The following is a 21,243-nucleotide window of genomic DNA, read 5'->3' as shown; positions in this document are numbered from 1 at the left end:
ATCCAATTGGTTGCGAGCGCAAATTGTACGTGTGTTATATTTCCCCTTTGAACGCAGTGCGAATGAAAAAATCTACGTATAACTTTTTTTGCTTCTTTAATAGCTAACAGCCGGACTGGTGATATGCCAGAAAGGTTATAAACCGAATTACGAAAAAGTGAATTTAAAGTTGCAGTGAAGTTCAAGTTTCCGCCTGCTAAAGTTGGTATTAGCGATGTAAAGAACACAGACAGCATTTTGTGCTTGGAGATAGTAACTGCATTGTTTATGGCTTGTTTCCAGAATGGTCGCACAGATTATGGCTATTTTATCACCTAATAAATTCATTCAAAGGTAGAACAAGGACGCAATGGTGGCTGCTGTACGTGGCTTGGAGCAATTCAAAGGCTACAGGGACACGAACTGGAAGTATCAAAGTAAATTTCAGCTGTCCCGGAACCATGTGAACTGATATCAGTGAAATTTTTATAAACGCTGAGTTGCAGGTCTAAAATAAAGACAAAATTTAAAAACCCGTGGATTGAGGATATAGCCATCCTGGTTACCGGCCGGTGCAAGGATGGGAATAATTCTTTATTGTTTAGTGAGGACGGACCTCACAGTCAGACATGCAGGAGAATGGCTGGCACCTATGATAGCTGGAATCGAAATTGTGCAGACATACGGTGACCAACAAGTCCACTCAGACGACCTCCCACACTGCTACATACTCCAGTTGCGCTTTATGTATACCAGGCAGCATCGGTTAACAGATAATAAAAAGTGCTTGCAGGAGCGCTTGGTATTTCACCCTTGGTCACAACAGTCCTCAACTAAATGAAATCCGTAGGTCGAAACGCCAAGAAAAATAGAGCCTCAAAAGCGGGATTGTTTCTTTAAATAATAATAATTGCGGTACAAATTTTCACTTGTGATTCCTGCTTCCTTGACGCCATTCGGTGTTTTTCTGTCGTGTTTTATGTCATTTACCGCAAAATCACGCAGCAAGGCTCCGGAAAATACGGTACTCTATATCTACCGTGAACAGGACTTCCATTGTAGCGTTTCAAAAAGGGGCAACAAAGGACATTTCCGAGTTAACCTTGTTTTATCGAACCCAACAGCGGTGAAATAGATCGCCACTGGTTGCTGCGAGGGGCAATTGCGTAACCAGTACTGCTCTTCAGACACACAAAAAGAGCCACGCGAACACGCGAATCTGGCACGCGAACACAGCGACGGTTAAACATACCACATAGGGCTTCGGGGTCGTGTGAAAGCACAACCAGAAAGCCACTCTTTTGTTCCGGGCGGCACTCCTTTGCGGAGCAACGATACAAGTTTTCCAGTGCTGTCGTGCTCTATTTACTTCTGCATGGACCTACACTGAATAGATCCCTGCTTTGGATCAGGTTCAGCACGACACACCAAACAGCAGGTCAATTTCTTGAGGACCTTCACTCTTACGTCTTTTTCCCGCCTTCGTTCTTTGAAACACTTACGGTTCAATGGAGACGCTTTCTGGGAAGCGTATTTTGTTGGCTTCTTTTCTTTAGCGCCGCCTGTGCTTAGTGTGATATTATTGCAGTATGTATTTCTTGAGAAAAATGTACAGTGGGCTAGTAGATATAAAAATCGGGCGCCAATTTAGCACGCAATAACTGTATTTGTCACGTCATTAGGCAAATTACATACCCGGTTAGAAAACGTAGCTTTCCCTTTTCAATTGGCTGTATTCTTTCCTACCTCGGAAGGAATATAACACTTCTTGGAATTTTATTGGTGTAAGCATTTCAATGCTACAGAAAGCGTTGTAGGACACGATAATTTACCTAGGTAATAAGGGCGGTGCAAATGCATATCCAAACCTTGGAATCGCATCTATCCTATACTTGAAGTTTCGAAAGCTTTGTTAGACTATTGTCCTTGATTCATTGGTGGCTTGGGACAAACAAGCTGTGTTTGACTTTTGAACAGAGATTAGCGTCAGTGATTACGTTAGCGGAACCCTGTATTTGTAAGATTCTAGCTTTTTAATACCCTTTTCAGCTGTTTGGTTTAAGGGGGCAGACTGGTCTTAGAGCTATATTTTTATTTATGAACCAATTTTAATGAAACTGCACTGCGTTATAGAGTTTTTTGTGCTGATTTCAAATCTCCTATTAGATTTTTTGTAAGCTGATTATATTTTGAGTTAATTAATGATTAATTGCCATTATTTTGGGACACAGTTACAAAATAACCACTCCATGCAGAATGGCAATTATCATGTGGCTAGGCAGACAAATGACTAAAGAATACAACATAGGAAGAACTTTTTTGATTTAGCTATTTTTGGTCGTTTTACAACACAGGGAACTTCGCTTCTCCCGTGCTCTGCCAGAAATGGCTCGCAGGTGGTGCCAATTGAACACAATAATAATTTTCCAAAGCCTCCATTTAAAAAATTTGTTTCCTATATTGTATTCTCCACACATTTTGGTATCAGAAGCAAAAAAAATTAAAGTTGTACCTGCTCTGGGTGCCAAGATATCTGAGGATGAAATGCTAGCTTTGCATTGCAAGAAAAGTGCCGTTTCACCATCGAATTCTCCGCTAACTGAGCTGTAGAGTGCACTTTAAAATGCTATTATAATATAATAACAACAAAATATGATGCCTTTTGATGAGAAAATTTACAGACTGTTAGAAAAATGGCCGTGGAGGCCAAAAATTCCATTTTTGAGAAAACGCTTTTTTTGACCGTTTTTCGGCCCCAAAGACCCAACTGCCCCCTTAAATAAGGAGTGATAATTAGTACTATTCTTCATTTTATATTTAAAAAACCAACAGTTCCAAAAACTGAATTTTATTAGACCAATTGATTTAGAGAATAGGTATCATTTACCTCTCTAACGTCTTATCAGAACTTTCTATTTTTTTGCAAACAGCCTGAAGTGGGTTTCGTTTGCGCTGTGAAAAATAGCTTCTTTAAATCTAGTTTTGTGGGTATTCTCGGGTTCTTCAATTAGCCTCGCTCAGTCAGAGCCTGTTCAAACATTTCGCGAGAACATTTCAGACAGCTGCTCATGGGTGTAGTTTTTATCGTTGTTTCGAGCAATAAGTGGAAGCAGGGGTCCAGTCATTGTCCATTTTATTTCGTCTGTAGCCATTTCCCTTGTTGCGTAATACTTGCAACGTTGGTAGTGCCTTTTGGTATATGCCTTACAAGAAAAGCGGCGGAGGTACGGCACTGTTGTTTCAAACATACGCTTGTAAGGGACTCAGTCTGGTCCGAAACATTCCTGGAAACAATCTGGTATAAACGGCACGAAGGCGAGGCTCAATTGAAACTGTAATGCCGAACTTGTGTTGGTGTTGTAAATATTGTGGTGCCGTGGTTCTTGCACCCGGCCGCGGTACCCCAAGAAGACACTGCGCGCAATAAAAGCACACCTTTACTGGGGGTCCTGTTCCGTTGAGGTCAACTCCTCCGCCTTTCTGTCTGCGCATACGTAGTCCAGCCGAGTCCGCCATGTTCTAATCTCGCTCATGTCGCGCCACATCCTAATTCTCACCCAGAACATGTCCATCCAATGGGAAAATCCCCCACCACTATTGCCGGGTTACCACTCTCTCCGCCCCTCCGAAGGAAAGGCCGCCGCGCAGTGCTCGAGCCAACCACGAATGAACAGGGATGGCATCGACATCGGCATCGGCATGCTAAAATTGGGACGACACAGAGAAGACTAGCATGGCCCCTGCGCAAGGTAGAGACGAAAAATCCTGAAACGTTCCACATTTTTTGTCTATTGCTCTTATCCGCTGACCGAAGCACAAGCCTCCTTTTTTGTAAAGTATTGGCTTTACTTCTAAAAGACTTTGGAGCCTCGGCCAAATGTGGTACCGTGGTTCTTGCACCCGGCCGCAGTTCCCCAGAAAGACACTGCATCCCCTAAAGCACACCTTTACTGGGAGTCATATTCAGTTGAGGTCCACTCCTAAGCCGAACCGGCTGAGCACACCTAGTCCAGCCGAGTCCGCCATGTTCGAATCTCGCTCGTGTCGCGCCACATCTTAATCCTCACCTGGCACATGTCCATCCCGTAGGGATCGTCCCCCGCCACTATTGCCGGGTTACCGCACTATTTACGAGCTGCCAATTCGGTGGTCAGGAAAATAAAAGTGCAAAATAGAGTAAGGCATACACACGCTATCTGAGAAAAACAATGCTTATAATAGCACATTGCGAGTCTTCGCAATAGACTTATTCCAGAAAATCATTAAATATGCATAGTCTAGGCTTTGGAGTACTGATTTAAATAAAAAAGAACAAGAGGTGGGTTTGCGCTTTCATAGTTTGAATTGAATGGCCTAACTCTTACCGAGCTCTTACTTTGAGTAACTTGCAGAAAATATCACTTTAGTTTATATAGCAGAAAATTCATTAAAACTGCTTAAAGTGCCATACATATAACGTTTTCTTTGACTAAGTGCAATGGTGTTGTGACAATTTCGAACAGCACAAAAAACTTGTTTTCGTACGTTATGGGGATGTTCGTTGCCTAAATTGCTCCTTAGGGAATTTTACGTGTATCTGCGAACGGCGCACAAGCCAAAATGTCGCCTATCCCTTTACGGCCCAGCCCACACAAACGTGTGGGTCAACAAATCGTTTACTAAATGGCACCTGTTTCGCTTTCAGTTTCACAGCCCTTGGTAGCCGCTGGGAACGCTTTCGAGACTTTGTTGGTTTCGTTAGTTCACTCATTTCGCCACCAGGGGGCGAGAAATCGCACATTAAAAATGGCGCTCAAGCCAGCGCGATCACGCTAGCCGCCTTTAAGATGAAAACTGATATTTCCTCTTGCTATTCTCGTAATTTCTGAATAACAAGTGTAATACACGACTTCCAGGACTTGGAAAAACGCGATTGGCCAAAAAATACACCCGTTCCGTTTGTCTTCGTTCCGTCATCACGGTTGAAAAATGCACCCACACATATGTGCGGGCTGGGCTTTTGTCGTCACGAAAATTTTGCTGGGCACTACAGGGTGGCGGTCTCGTGCACTGCAGCACTAGCGATAAAATTTTTTTCTTCCTTTCTTCGTGTCTCATTTATTCGCGGTTTTGTGCTGGCTCGTTGGTAATGTTTTCTCGCGCCTTAACCTTGAACTAGTTCCGTAATTACTTGTGAAAAAATAATAATTACAATTAACAATTATAATAATTAAAACTTTACTATTAATAATTTTACAAAAATCCCATGTATAATATAAGTACTCCTGAAAACAATGTAAAACTCGTAAATAAAACGTAAAAATGCAGGTTTTTTGCACCTGGTTCCATTTTTAAGGTATTCTTACTTCTCGCAGATCATACGAATAGAAGCCCAGCCCACACATATGTGTGGGTTTGTTTTCTGTGTGAAATAATCTGCGCTTTCTATTTTCACTTGTCGAAGCATGATTAGGAAGTGGTAAATACACAAAATATATTTACTTGTGGCCTTGTTTTCTAAAATCTTTTTGTTGGGCAGGAAAGGGCTATACGACAACAATATTTTATTCCTGATTAGCGTAACACACGTCTGAAGGAGCCTATAGCAAACACTATAAGATCTGCAGTTGTGTCACTTCGGGGTTCCTCTGTAAATACCCCTATTATTGCTCTCTTATATTATATTTTATTCTTCTTCAATGCCTGCCTAATTGTTATTAGTTACTTTTGCACTTCATTGATTTTGTTTATTTCATCGGTGTCAGCAGGATTGTACGTTTCAGGATAATTTGAAGTTTACGGCCTAAATAATGACCGCCTTTGTGAAAAGTACTTTGGACATAGAGACTCATTTGCTACCGCATTCTTCAGGGAAAAATTCTTGAGCTGGTTTTTTGGGTTGGTCACACAAGCCTCACAGAATTATCAGTATAGCCATCTTATTGAGGCTATCTTAAATCAAAATAATAAATTGTTTTTTTATTTAGAGCAGAACCTAGGTGCACTGGCATTCAGAAATGCCTGTCGAAATATAAAAGAAATCAGTATGTGGTTAAGCCTTTGCTTACGCAAACCGTTTTATATGCCCTGCTGAATACACATTTAAAGGCTTTACTTGTACTCGTCATATGCGCCTCGAGCTTTGCGATGGCTGTGCCGCCGGCCGCCGCCACCGCTTCCCCTCCGCCGGACAGCGCCCCGCAGGCGGCGGTGGGGCCCGGAGTGGGGGATGGGAAGCGGAGGCTTTCACTGGCGGGGCACACTGTATATGGCGCGGCGAATTTACCCAACGTTTCCCGTGCTGAAATGCCTGCTCGCCGGCGGGCGCGTTGGCGGTACGGCTTTGTCGTCTGTTTTAACGGCGGTTGTTTTGAGCCTGTTTTGGAGCAGCTTCGCGTTCATTGCGCGCTCCTTTAGCATGACTTGATTATCTTGCTCGACAGCACCTCCTGGGTAAGCCGGACTCGAAGTACTTAAGTGGTCGTACGGCAAAGATACGTTATGGATTAGTTTCCAGAGTGGGAAAACCAAATGTAGAGACCACATGCAGACATCCGGTCGCTAGAGAAACCGTACTTTTTGCACACAGCTTGCCACGTATGCAACTTTGTGGTTTAAATTGGTGAATACCAATTTGGTTGTGTTTTAAGAGGCATTTAAAAAGTTGCAAATAGCAACTCGTACTGATAAATAGAGATTATAAAAGTTCCCCCAGCTTTCTCGCAATTCCCAAACTTACTAAACTAAATAGGTTTAGTCGATTTACATGGTAATCACAAAGCTCACAAGCCGAATTGTTTTAGTGTCTGCCCTGGTGTCACGTTGTGGTGTAGCCCCGAGCTACCATTTCAAAATGGATAGGTTCTGTTGTCTTACCCTTCGAAAGATGCTCCTCTCCGCATTCTTTCAGCCGACGCGCGGGTCTTTTACAGGGGCGGTGCCCGACGCTCTAGCATGGCCATGGCCAACGCTGCTGCGCTCGGTTTCCGCCACCACGAATTCCAGCTAACGGCTGGCGCAATCTTTGATTTCACGCTTAGTACAGCCACGGGTGAGAATTCAAGCGACGTCGCATGGGAATTGTTCTGGGCGTCTTTTAAAATCTGGCTTCCCAATCACATTTACAGCAGGGTTCGGATCATTTTTTTCTTTTTCGCGCCCTAAGAACTTGTGATGGTCACGCTTGTCAGCAATTACTACACTCAGGACGCTTCAAGGAACAGCTGCGGCTTGGTAGAATGCCCGAACGCCAACAAAATCTATCCGAATACGCGGTTCAGTGCACTCCCTCACCACTCTTTGGGGCGTCAGCGACGGCAGCAGCAGATCACCACTGTCACTTCCAAACACGTCAGTCACATGTGAATTCTATAGAAGCCTCGCATACACCTGGAACTGACAGGTTGAATTCGTCTTACAGCGCGTAAAACAAATGCGACTTCGTTTTGAATATATGCCTCGTAGAAAAACTTGTTTCCGAGATGTGATCACGTGATACCTGACCATGAATTCTGCCTTTTGTGCGGTTACAGCTCACTCAAAATGTTTTTCTTGGTGCAAGATTCTACTTCAATAAATACGCCACACTCACACCTTATATAAAAAAACAGAGGTAGGTAATGGAAGCACAAAAAATAAATGGTCTTTAAGTCATGATCGTACAAAAAAGGTCCGCTGAGTAACGAACGTGACGAAGGGAGGTCCGCTGAGCGAAAGTTAGAAGGATGTGAGCTCAAGTTAAGGAATAACTTCATTTTGATAAAGAATAAGGAACAGCTCGGCCAATGCAGTGGAGCGGAGGTATGCACCGAGGTGCCAGATGGGTCGGAATGTAGGAAAGGCAACAGCTACTCCAGCATGTTGCAATATAGCCAAGGAACAGTAGTCGGAAAGCAGGGTGCCAGTAAAGAGCAGCACATGGCAGATGGCGTAGTAACCCTTCTAACATTAGGAGTAGTAGCGTTGCCGTAATAGAAAAAGTGGAGAAGGGTAAGCGTGTGAAGTTCCGGCATTCCCCAGTCAAACAATGCAGACGGTGATGGCAAGAGCGAAGGGAGAGCTGGCCTTGTCCAGTAAAGCTAAGAACCCTGTCGTGATTGCCATGGTGCTTATTGATGTTCTCAAGTGGGTGAAAGAAAAACTTGACCTGGGGATATAAAAGTGTGTAAACTACCTTTGGGTGAGAACCCCAAATGTGCTCATTGCAGCATGCAGAATGCCGGGAGTGACAAAGCTTGTCGTGAACACCAGTTGGGTAGTACTCGCGGGTAATTGCGAGATCGTGTGGCGCGGCCGTCAACTTGGGCTCCAAGTGATAGACTTGAACCGGGTAGTGGGCAGCACTGGGCATAGGCATGCTTTTCAGAAGGACAGAGATTCACTTCAACCCCATGTGACGGAACAAGTTGGGGTGGAGCTTAGGGGGCAGAGGGGTGGCTTTTTTCGGGGATTCCGCGAAGTAAAGGAAGCCAAAATAGGCAAAAATTGGGAAGAGAGTGATATAGGCACGCTAAACGCTGGGAGGTCGCCAGGCTTAGATATAACCAAACAACCTATAGACGTAGCTGAGAACGTAGACAAAGGCGATGAGGTTCTCTGTTTTTTGTTTTTTCTGTAATGGTTCTCTGTTGATGTCAGAAAAACCGGCTTTTAATGTTAAACCCAGGAAACCAGTGTGACGCACGAATAACTTGGGAAGGCGGTAACACAGAGTCAAGCATAAATATGGTCTAGTGTCTGAGGCAGTGAATGAAATGTTTCCGGAAATGAGGATGGATGAAAACAAAACAGACAGCCTACAAAATGACCACAAGCAGCTCATATACACTTTGGGGGTGCAACGGGAACAAATGAAAAAATTGGTGCAACCGGACAAACTAATCTGAACAGTGAAAACCTAATGATCATCGCTGATATGATGGAAGACAAAATCAATGAGTACCCAGACAATATTTCGGATTACGATGAAATGATGGCGTTCATAAAGCAAACGACGAATGAAGTAAAGCAACAAAACCGGTGGAAAGCGAAGAGAATGCCGCGAATGTGGTGCAATAAGGAAGAAAGCGACTGTTTACCAGTGAAAAAAGGTGACGAGAGAACATAGAGAGGTAAAAAGAACGTCTGTGAAAGCGCTGGTAGTGAACAAAAATGGGATAGCTACTTGGAAAAGAGACTAGAAGCACCGACACTGGATCAAGCAAGTTTCAAGGAAAACAGTGAACCTTGAATGCCAGTAACCCAGAAAAAAAGCAAAAGTGCGCTAAAGAAGCTTTGAATCAGTGTAAAATGACAAACGTAAAATCACTGACGTCAAAAACCATATATATCAAAAAGTGTACATTGGGGAGAAAGAGAAACAGTTCTTAGTAGCGCAGGCATGCAACATTTTCATTGAATGATTATTTAGAAGTTTAGGAGTATACAGGCACGGCAGCCTGCACCGATAACATCAACGCGCGAGAAGACTGCAGAAACAGAAATAAGTATTACCTACCTTGATAGGAAAAAAACAGAGCAAAAGGTTTCCCTCAAAACCAGTACGGCTGGAGAGGTAAGCAATGCCGCTGATAAACCAGCTCGGACCAAAAAAATAAGACATCGTTTATAAGGGCAATATACAAGGTGATACAAACAAAGCCCATACCGGAGGAGTGCCTAGAAAGTACAAGGAATTTAATAAACTAAGGCAGGGGCTACAAAGGCAGTATTGGACAGGGGTGTAGAGATTCGTTATATCAATTGGTTAAATCGCAAATTCAAGCATGGATGGAAGAAAATGAATGAAAACAAGAGAGGCGCTTAGATGATAATTTGTTCGTGATAAAAAAGTGCAAGAAATTGCGAAAGCACAGAGTGAGCTATTATAAATTACGCTCTTGGATATTAAAGGGGCTTATGACAACATGAACAGGGAACTGTTGTGTAAAATGCTGAAGTTCCCAGGAATAAATGACTAGGAATGCAGTTCTTTAGAGCAATCTATTAAGATAATAGAGGTCGCCTGACATGGGAACGGCAGAAATGCTCACAGCAGGTCAATACTGATCCAGAACTGTGAGTAGAAATACCTGTGACACCAATACTGTTTAGGCTTTATTTTTTAGGCTTATGAAAGAAACAATGAAGAAAGAAGGAAGTCAGTTAGGGTTCAACCTAACCCATATGTGGCCAGGCAAAGTGGTACAATGAAGGATTCCGGGAATATTATACGCAGACGGCGCTGTTCTTTTAGCTGATAATGATAGCCATATGCGACAGCTGATAAGTATTAGTGGTCGGAAATTCACAGACCTCAAGGTACATTTTAGCGCTGACAAATCGGGAATATTAGTTTTCAGTGACGCGTGCACTGATGCAGTTTCATTCTAGCATGGCGAATTTCCAAGAGTCAAGGAGTGTATACTTCGAAGTGTGGATAAACGAAGTGGACACTACATCCGAACTAATGAGGAGCAAGTTAAGAGTAAAAGAATTTGAAACGAGCTAAGTGAGACATGCAGCTCCGAGTGGTATAACAATTATGAAGTTGTGAGAGGAAGGTGGAAAGGAGTAGTGGTTCTGGGCCTCGCATTCGCGAATGCAGTAGTCTGCTTAAACTCAGATGCTGTAGCGCGCGTTGAAGTGAACCAGAGAATGGTAGGCCGTTTGGCCATGGGAGCGCAGGGTAAAAAATTTAACCAGTGCAGGTAGATACTGGCTGGGCGTCATTTTAAGTTCAAGAATCTCTTGAGAAGATTATTGTTTTAGGGGAGGTTGACAGCTATGGATCAAGGTAGGTGGACAGCTAATGTTATTAGGCACCTACATCTTTTCACCACCCCACAACCGACGCCGCTATGGGTAAATTCCAGGAAGAATTAGACCCGTTCAGCGTCCTCCTAGATGCCACTGGAATGAAAATATCGCTGACAAAAACACACTTCCTAGCCCTACGAGGCACGAGTGCAGAGCGGTCCCGGATTCATTTAAGGCGTTCCGCTCCAGCCTGGTACACATGATTGGGTGCGTGTCCTTGGGGGGGGGGGGCATCACATGACATAGGCCGGCGTTTATGCAAGATTTACTTGTGTCCAAAGCCACATATGGCGCTATGAGCTGTTCAGTAACAGAATACCAGACCCGTCAGCTGGAAGACCTTTACCGGGTAGCACTCCGAGCTATAACTAGGCTTCCGCGACACACGCCGATCGAGAAGCTCTATCTGTTCGCGGCTCTTCCCAAACACGGAAGCAGAATCCAATGGAGGGTAGACGGTGCGAAGTACCGTCGCAATCTCAATCGCCAGGGCCGCCGCTTACTATGCCATGCGGTGAGGTAAACACGCCCGCGCAGTAATACATGAGCATATTTATCCTGAGAGGATGAGCTTTTTACTGAGCAATGACCAGCCCTCCCTCAACGTTCCCAAAGGATCCACCCATTGTAGAGCAATGCTAGTTCGGAGCCCGCAATACCCCCATACACAACAAACTCAACAACACTTAGTGGTTTCGTGGATGGTTCCTGGTGGCGCGGCTTGCACAATGCTTCACTTGCGGCCGTTACAGACGTGCACGTCATACACACAACCCAGGTATCTCACTTGTCCATACCACCTACCCCCACAGAGCTTGGCGTTGCGCCATCATGGAAGTGGTCCAGCTTGCTGTCCGACAGTATCCTGGATTAGCTGTATCCTGGACAGTCCTGGATTAGCTGGACAGGCTGAATGTGCCTGCATCAGCTAGCAGCAGATCCGGGCACGTTCCGAAGCGTCACGACACTTTCAGACGGCAGAGAATCTTTACGGGATCTTATTGGACCACCCAGACTCCAAACTGTGGCTCACCACATCAAACGTTGCGTTGCAGCGCTGCGACTACGCACTGGGAAAACAAGCAATACCGCAAGTTGGGCTAGTTGGGGCATGATATCGAAAAACCTTCAAAACGCACAAATAGACGGGGACAAACAGGAGGGATACACACACGCGCTTACTCGCAACTGCCGGTTTTATTGAAAAACACAAATTTATACATGAACACAAAACAGATTAAACAAACATTGAGCCGATTAGTGCTTGCTCCTTCCCGTGAATAATAATGGATGATTTGCTTATACACTGCATGCCGTATCTAGAGATATGTGGATGACTATTTGGTTTTTATGCGCTGTGAAGAACCTAGGTTTGAATTACACCACATTTTGAATGTTTTCGACAAGTGTGGGATGGGCCTAACCTTCACATTTTAGCAAGCAGTTGAAGGGTGCATACAGTTTCTGGATTTGAAACTTGACATCTCAAATCAACACCCGTGTTGGCGTTACCACCCGCGTTCGGAGAAGCCGTTGCTGAACTCCTCTTCTGGCCATTCAAAGATAGTGAAAAGAGGAATAGCCATGTCATAGTAATGATCAGGAGTCCAACTAGTATCTCGCACCAGACCTACGACTCGCTCCGTTGCACGTTGCCAGCACTTGTATTTCCCACACAGACAAGACCAGTGCCGGCTCGGATGTCAGCGTCGGTGACTGCCCGAGACTAGTGAGAAGTTGAGCTCCTCGGGCCTACGCCGCGAGGCAAGCGGGCACCAGGGCTGTTTGAGCGCTCCTCCGGAACAAGGACGAGAGGTACGCCATGTCTTCTCGCCGGCCTGGAGGTCCAAGACGCAGGCCCGAACCACTGATCGGGCAGCTTCAGTTAGCCCGTCCACTCTTTTTCCCTCGTCTTCCTCCTTTTCCACAGCCTGATCCAGCCATCTGACCATCCTAGGGGTTGGCCACACACGCTTTCCATTCACCTTACCACAGTCATGTCTTGGGTAGGCTGTTAAGAAGTCGTGTGAGCATTTGGTGGGAGAGAGTTTTTCGGAGCAGATCACTCGCCTTAAGGTGGCGGGTTTCCCTCCGTCTGTACTGTCGGCAGTGTGTGGTGGCCTTGTGCGCCAGATAAAGTGCAAATTTTCAGAGGAGGGGAAGGACCGGCCTAAAAGAAAAAAATTCCCCCGCATTTCCCCGAGGGGGAGAATGTGAAAGTGCGAATGCACGGTTGTCGGCCCGCTTGCGGCGCTTGCGCTCGGCCCCCGCAGCCCACCGCCTCGCCGCCTTCTCTTCCATCTCTTCCATCGGGTTTGTAGTATCACGTGTACACCACGCAGTTATCAAGCCGCTATAACGCCGCTGAGTCGCCAACGCACGCCGCTGACGACGTAGTTTGAATGCGTTAAAGATATAAGGCGCGTCACTGACACTGATATCAGCGTCGCGTCCGTGGCTTGGTCGGTAGAGCGTCGCGCTGCGGCCGCAAATCCTCGGATCGAAACCTGGCGCCGGATGCTGTTTTTTTTTTAAATATAGAGGAGCACTGCGGACGCCGCCGCCGCCACCGCCGCCGGCGGTGGATGGTTTGGGGTCGCTTATAAAGTGCATTCGCACTTAAAATTTGGTGTAGTCCCGTACGTCCATAAAACGGCCCATGGTTTGAAGAACGTGGGGTCTCGACACGGCGTAAGGGTGTTGTTCTCGGCAAAAACAAAAGTGGGCAGTCTCTACCGCATTGTTAACAACAAGGACCGGCCTAAGAAAAAGAGGAATTAGTGTGGCGATAACCAGACGCAGCCTTTTGTTCCTTGTGCGATTGGTGCCGTTTACAGAATCCCGTTATCATGCAAGTCTGTGTATGTGGGCCAAACGGGACGCTGTTTAAACATTCGTTTGAATGAGCGTGCGTCAACTGTGAGAAATTCAACAAGCGCCAAATTGCCTGCTCATTGCAGAAAGTGCAATTGTCACCCGTTGTTTGGTGACACAGAGGTGCTCTATCGGCATAATGATCAAACTGTCAGAGAATTGGTAGAGGCATACTGTATCAAGAAACATAGTGACAAGTGTATAAGCAAATCATTCATTATTCTTCACGGGAAGGAGCAAGCACTAATCGGCTCAAGGTTTGTTTATTCTCTTTTGTGTTCATGTATAAATTTGTGTTTTTCCATAAAACCTGCAGTTGCGAGTAAGCGCGCGTGTGTGTCCCTCCTCTTTGTCCACGTTTATTTGTGCGCTTTGAAGTTTTTTGTGGGATAACAGTCACGATACGCTTAACAGTTGGGAACCTACGATCCCTTGGTGGGCCTATCAGCTGGCGAGCGAGGCTTGTCGTAATTTCCGCTCGCGCTTGACGGATCGCTCACCGAGGAGTTCTGCTTTGATACCGATGGCGAACGCCGTCGCCGCAAGAAGAGCCTCCGTCATGACCTCCTATCGACAGTGCTCGTCATCGCGGACCCACTGCCTCCTGGGATTCTCCGCGACGCACAGGTCTACCTAAATTGTGCGGGTTCTGAATACGCAACAAATGATGAATTCGTGGACAGGGGGGGGGGGGGGGGGCACACCTCAACGAGAACAGTACGGGATGGGAATTCTACTACAGCAGCTTCCGCCGATCTTTCACCTACGCCGGCATCATCATCCGACCCTTCATACGTGTGATATGCATGTGGCCAGGCACTGAAGCCCACCATACATCATTGTGTATGGGGCTGCATAGGTCTCATGGGCCCACGCTTGACACATCGTCCACCTTGGGTCCTTCTTACGAAGACTGGATCCGTCCAAAGGGCCGGATCAAAAAGTCTTTATCCGCATTGTGGTGGCTGGGCCTTGACTGCTCTATGTTAGGACATTATTGATGCCCTCGTGTTCCCTCGCTGCTCTTGGTCCCATGTGGCCTTGAGCCACCCCTCTCAACACATATTCGTTTGTTTTTTTTTGTTGTTTGGTTTGGTACATGTACATGTAAACTGTGGAAATGCAGTGGCTAAGGAAGACTAGAAGTCTAAGGATGAAATACGGAAAAGGCAGTGGAGAATCAAGACAGCCAGGATAACCAGAAATAACCAAGGAAGGTAGAAACAAAGTAGAGCGAAAAAAGTGAAGCGCAACGTCGTTAGTGATGTTAGGGCAGCGAAGTTGGACTTCAGAAAGAAACATTTTTACAATATTCTTATGCGCAGTACTCTGCCTTTTCAGTATAGAACAGGTTGGTGGCTAAATAACAGTTTTTGGGAAGTATGCACAAAATGACGGGTATGCGTGGCCTGCAGAAAAGAAAGAGAAACAATGCCGCACATAGTGTTAGAATGTGAGTGCATCCCTACAAATCTACATAAGTGAAATATTCGGCTTCCGGAAGACATACGATTTAAACGTAGCACAGAGGGAGTTACCTTCAAGGCTGTCGCAGCGACGAAAAGAATCTTTTTAATACTTTTGTTTAAAAAGCAGAGAAGAGAACATTGCATAGGACAGCTGCACTTGTAGCAGAAAAAAATAGGTATTTTGTGCCGGCCCAAAGAGGAGCGCTAGTGTTAAACGAAACGCATAGAAAATAGATACATTAGTGTTCTTGGTATAATGACTCGTGTTTACGTCGCTAGAAAAGGCATACGACCAGCAATCATGCTAATCATAGTCATCACCATCATCAATGACAACTGTTGTCGTGTTCCTATGCAGAGCTAAACCCATCAATGACGTTTCATTCTTCGCTCACACAAGCTGTGCGTTGACTTTCTCTTCGTTTTTCAACATTTAAAGCAAACCTGATCACCCGGAAGAGGATTCTTTTGAGTACTGGATAGGCGGTTCACAAACGATAAAAGGTTTGGTTGGAAGAGTGCGGCACCTGATACGGCCCTCTGATTTTAGATTGCGGGAGTTTTTGCAGAGTATCTTTGTCATATGGTGGGGTTTCAACCAAGCATTTAATACAGGACACGGCTTATATACTGGTCACCTCGCGACTCGGGGAGGGTATATGTAACCGAAGAGAAATTTTGGCGCGCGCCCATCTTTCAAAAAGACAACCCAGCAATAATTTTTTTGTCACAGGAATGATGTGGCATTATCTACCGTATTTTGTTGTGGAATGAACTTAATACCCTGTATCAATATGTATGACACATTGACTTGCCCATGGCCGTGTTGAATTTCTGATGTGTCATACTGGCAAGCGTAACTGGCGTGCTACACGGCATGGGGGTTCCGCAGGGTTATGTATCCCCATGAAATCCAATACATCATAGTGTATAGCCGAAGCCTGAACTTCTGAAAGACGTCTGCTTACGGAGACACTGATTGTAAATTTCAGTTAGAGGAATTAAATTTTGCTAAATGCATGTGTCTGCTTCTCGACGCTGGTCTGTGACACACACGTGATGCGCAAAACCGAATGCTTTTAGGAATATTGAAAACGTTTCCAGTCTTGTAAATACATCAACTTTGCAAATATAGTTACTTCGGTGCATTACTACTTTGAACGAATACAAACGGTGAATCGCTATCGGGAACGTGCCTGAAAGCCGCGGTGATTGCGGGGAGGCGGCGGTTCGTCCCCAGGTTGCTTTCGAAACGGGCTGCTAAGGTGATTTTTTGGCGCCCCTACAGGCAACGCTCGAGGCGTGTAACCGCCAGTCTTAGTGACGCACTTGCAAAGAATAGTAGTGCTATTTTTAAAGAAGGTGTGTTCACCCCTTGAAATATCGGCTTCCGCATAAAAGATCTCAACACTTCCCGCAAGAGGTTGTAGCGATAGTCGCGTAAAATTCCACGTTCCATGGTGGTACTCGTTCATTACGAGAATATTTGTGGCATTGTTGTTTCGCTCTGTAAAATTACGATTACCGTAGTCTTGTTCTGAATGAAAAAATATTATTTAAATGTTTTTTGTAAAACTTAAGCTGTGGTTGCTTTGCCATGAAATGCGAAATTACTCTGAGTGTCGCAAATGTTTTACAGCATGGCATATGGGGAGCGTGGCTTATTTAACTGTAGTGTAATTGTGCTAAGAAACAGAATACAAGGCTGCTAGATCTTGCCATCTTGAGGCATCCAATTTAAAGCATTTGACGTCAAGGTTGTATTTACACGTCAGAAAAGTTTAAAAAGCAATATTATGGCGTTCGTGCCTAGTACTAGCACAATGTGCTAGGTTCAGCTAGGGGCTGTCATATATAATGAGAGTGAAATTGTTGGGTCACAGAGTTGACAATGTTTTTACCTACTGGTAACTGGCTCGCATTTTGGCTTCACGCTGTTCGTTAAAATAAGAAAAAGTGCGTGAAATGCTCTGTAAACAAATTATTTTCTCCACAGTCTTTCTATACACATGTGTCTCATACAATTCATTGAAAAGTACAACTCAGCTTTAAGCTGTCTTCTCATATTTAAAACTTACGTTTTGCAATTGAGAGCAATGGTATTCCAGAGGACAGTTGTTATTCCAGTATGCGGCAGTTCCTGAGTTAGAGATTAACAAGTTCAGGTGTTAGTTCACATTAACAAGTATATAAACCCAAAACAAAAGATCGGCTTCGTGAACAAATGTAACTGCACAATTGCGTAGATCATCACCGCCATAGTGCCAAATTAGGATTTCAGAGAAGTGAAGTTAGTGGCTTCCTATACTGTTTTTAACAGGAAAACGCAAGACCACCACGCAAGGGGTGTCATTCTTCCTAATTTATAAATAAGCAATATTGTTAATGTAATATTTATTACCAAAACCTTGTAATATATGTGTTTACCCACCAGCATGTTTGCTTGCTTGGAACGAAGAATCAGACGTTTCAGTTTGCTTCCGTAAAAAAACAAGGTAAAATTTGTATTTCAAACAGCTTGTTGAAGTTAAAAAACTTCACCCATAGACGATACTACACTGTTAGCGTTTGATTACTCCCAAAGGTATTGTTTTACTTTTTCGACACCGCCAACATTCGCTCCATGGCGCGGTTTCACGGTTTCTCGTATTAAGAACGCCTTTCGTGGGTGCTTTCTGAAGTGCCCGCGGAATCATCTTTCGTAGACGACGAAAAGAAGAAAAAGTGCGCATCTGAATAATAATGCTGGTCTTACAAAAGGAAATGTGTGTGGTATATTCTACTAACCCAACACACACTTCTCCTATGTTTGGAGCACAATGCATTTTCTGTTGGCCCGCTTAGCTATTTCGCTACTTTTATAGCAGACCTGCGGTAACTTCTTAAAAGTGACGGAAAAGAAACGTTTAAATTTACAATTTTTTGTAAATACTGCTATTGTTTCCAAAAATATGTTCGTGGCCAAACAGACACGCATACAAGCTGGCAAAAGTTTACCTTGTGACGTAAACGCAAAAATATAGCTTAAAACAAATAGAACCAAAAGAATAGGCAACGTATACACACCAGAAATGAAGAACACAGTCCAGACATACCACCAAGCTACTTTGCTCATGGTTGTTGCTCTGCGGTCACAAAAGGGTAAATAAATGTAAACTCGAAGGTTTTTCTCGAATAAATTCTACATTTGGACTGAAACCCAAAAGCGTTGCGCGCACAAAATGTGCCCTTTGCACAATCGAACTTATTCATTGCAATGTCCAACCTACCATCTGTTTCTACCTCGAAGCTTTCCCCCATACATTGTTGAGCATACAATGCGAATGTGGTCATGTTCCTCGCTGATGTCAGAACAAGAATGAGAAAGCAAACCCACTGTACATACATATGTTAGTGACAGGGCTTTTATACATAGCCCAGTAATTCTCTTCTTCCACATATTGTCAGGAGAAGGTAATATAGGTTAAATGGGATAAGAAAATAGACTTTTTAAATTGACCCAGACGCCGTAATAAAAAAGGAGAAAAAATCAGACTCCCAATATGCATACCAGAGAACGAGAGCCAGAAAAAGCTGCTTAGCGGTTTTACTGCCACCAAGGACCACAAAACAATTACTTTGAAAGTCCCAAACAAGTTATAGTAAAAGCAATGACAAAACAACCCTCACTCCATGGGCACAGTTTCATCACACAAATAAAACCAACTATGCTAAAAAGCTGAATAATAAATGGTTCGCTATCCCTGAGACAGCATTCCTTTTGAACATCTTTTCAACAATTTACCCATAACCCAATACTCGCCCCTTAATTAGGCTGGGATATGTAGACACAATGTACAAACACAGAAGATCGGGGACACAAAGATGACAATAAAATGGCATAGAAGAGGTAATTAACGTAGTGCTACTATTCTACACAGTTATTTACGGCACAGAAGTCAGACCAGGCGGAAAAACTGAGCGCAACGTTTTATCTTGCTATATCCCGCTGATATCTAAACCAAAATCAGAAAAGCCGCTGAAAATCTGGAAAAACTAAAACTCTGCAGGTGCCAGTAGTGTAGCCGTGGATTGTAACTGTAGGGAGATATTATTCTGCCGGAAAAGCTTGCGCCCTAATATTCTGAAGGCATAAGGACAATAAAGGCACCCATTGTCTGCAACCAGGCCTACGCTTATTTACAAGAAGAAGATGCCGAGGGCAAAAAGCATTATAGTTTGATTTTTCTACGTAACTAGTATACAAGCAGTTGAGCAAGGTATTGCCACTTAATTGACACCCGTGATTTAGAATAACGAAAACCACAGACCGCTTGAAAAACGACACACTAAAGAGATTTACTTGCATGTGTACTGCCATGTAATCAATAAAACCGCCGAGTTTTATGTTTATATATAGACTCGTTTTTTGGGGACATCGTTCAGTAGAAACATCAAAAAGACATTGTGTTCTGTAAAAAGTTCTAAATGCACCTTCGAAGACCTTCAAGCCTTCAAACCCCTTTAAAAGTATCCTTTATTAAAATTGTTACAAGTGCAGTGGAAAAAGCACGAGGTCCACAGGTGACTTTCTACCCACAAGTGGCTTTCCAACATCCTCGAGAGGCTGAAATCTTTCATTTTAATTTGTTCAAAGACGTGAAAGACGGGCTCAATCAGTTTGAGCGCGTTACGTCATTCAATCAGTGGAACGAGGTTTAAAACTGCAACAGGTGTACTTTTTTTGGATGACGATGCGAGAACGTGGCTTGAAAATCGAGAAGGGTGTTTGCGAACATAGGAAGAATTTCGCCAGGAGCTACGGGAAGCATTCCCTAGCATGGAACGCCGAGAGCACACACAACGGCTTCTTGAATCGCGCATTCAGAAACCGAATGAGTGTGTAATCTTGCTCTCCGACGCCATGGCCACCTTTTTCCGAAGGCGGACCCCGACAAGTCTGAACCCAAGAAGTTGCGCTACTTAATGCATGGTGTTAAGAAACAGATATTCGACGGGCTTGTACGGAACCCTCCGCGGACTGTACGCGAATTTGTGAAGGAGGCGACGGCCATCGAACGAGCACTCCAGGACCGATTCCGCCAGTATGATCGCTCAAGCAAGGGATCGTTGGTGAATACCGTTGTTCTGTGCGCTGACAACGAGAGCTCCCAGCGTGACCTCGTCCGGTCGATCTTACGCAAAGAACTCCAGAAACATAATGTCTGTCCCAACCAGACAGTTCGATTTTCTGCTGCGGAGGTCGTACGTGAGGAAATTCACCAGGCACTTGCACTACCCGAACATAACCTGGAAGAGCCGCAAGTAAACTACGCGAATGTTTTGGCTCTCCCACCGTCGGAGCCACAAGTGAGCTACTCGAATATCTTGCCTCGCCAACAGTTCCACAGGTCAACGGCACCACGTCGACAGCCATTTGCTTGATCAGGGCCTCGGCCCGAGCCGAGATTTTATCCTAAGGTACGCAAAACGCCCGTGTGGCGTACTGTTGCCTACCCGCCGATGAGTTATCACGGCAGTGAATCAGATCACGTCTACCGTCACTGCCCGTACCAAGAAATTGGACTTCCTGGTTTTTCGCCATCTGCTCCCCGCCCCCGCTTTTGGGAACGAACTCACACAAATCGAAGATTATCTTGCGACGAGACCAACTCCCAGGCTTCAGCCGCGTTCACAGTCACCGGGTCGTGCAAACGGCCAACACAACGTTCATTGAAGCCGTCAAGACGTGCCTAAGAAAAGGTCCCGAAGTGCTGGGAGACGGGGAAACTAAAAGCGGCAACCTCAGTAGGAAAGATTGCTAAGGACGACAGCTATCAAGCCTCTCCAACGACACAGACAGACAATGTGGCAAGGTTGACGTGTGAGGAAAGTGGTGATGACGTGGTGACCTGCGCGCCGACGACGCTGACAGCTGACGAAAGCGCTGATGACGTCGTCAGTGCTGAACTGCCTTTTTTGTCGACGCGCCCAAAGTGACTGCTTTGGTGGGCACTGGTGCGGGCTTTTCAACAATTAGACAACTTCTCGCGGTACGCTTACGAAAAGTAAAACCCCATGGACCGGACCTCAAGTCCGTTCTGCTGGAGGACATCTAATGGAGCCCGTTGGAAAATGCACTGACAGAGTTCGCATCGACGCTTCG

At 44.9% G+C, this 21,243-nt stretch overlaps 1 protein-coding gene and 1 non-coding gene across 2 annotated transcripts in view; one reads left to right on the top strand and one right to left on the bottom strand.

Annotated features, from left to right (window-relative positions):
• LOC144142226 (uncharacterized) overlaps positions 1-18,342 on the bottom strand; it is a 79,412-nt gene extending 61,070 nt beyond the window's left edge. The window contains exons 1-2 of the mRNA XM_077673586.1: positions 18,165-18,342; positions 17,177-17,238 (exon numbers count right to left, since the gene is read on the bottom strand). Coding sequence (XP_077529712.1) covers positions 17,177-17,238; positions 18,165-18,213 — 111 coding nt within the window. The 5' untranslated portion in view covers positions 18,214-18,342. The remainder of the gene's footprint in view (positions 1-17,176; positions 17,239-18,164) is intronic.
• Positions 3,663-3,764, top strand: LOC144143633 (U6 spliceosomal RNA). The gene has a single exon (XR_013317141.1). It is a non-coding gene; the product is annotated as a U6 spliceosomal RNA (small nuclear RNA).
• Positions 18,343-21,243: the final 2,901 nt, after the last annotated feature.

This window comes from Haemaphysalis longicornis, unplaced genomic scaffold (genome assembly GCF_048455015.1).
Source record: "Haemaphysalis longicornis isolate Haplotype H1 unplaced genomic scaffold, Haemaphysalis longicornis Haplotype H1 scaffold_6, whole genome shotgun sequence".
NCBI classification, from domain to species: Eukaryota; Metazoa; Arthropoda; class Arachnida; order Ixodida; family Ixodidae; genus Haemaphysalis; species Haemaphysalis longicornis.
This window is presented reverse-complemented; position numbering and strand designations above follow the sequence as displayed.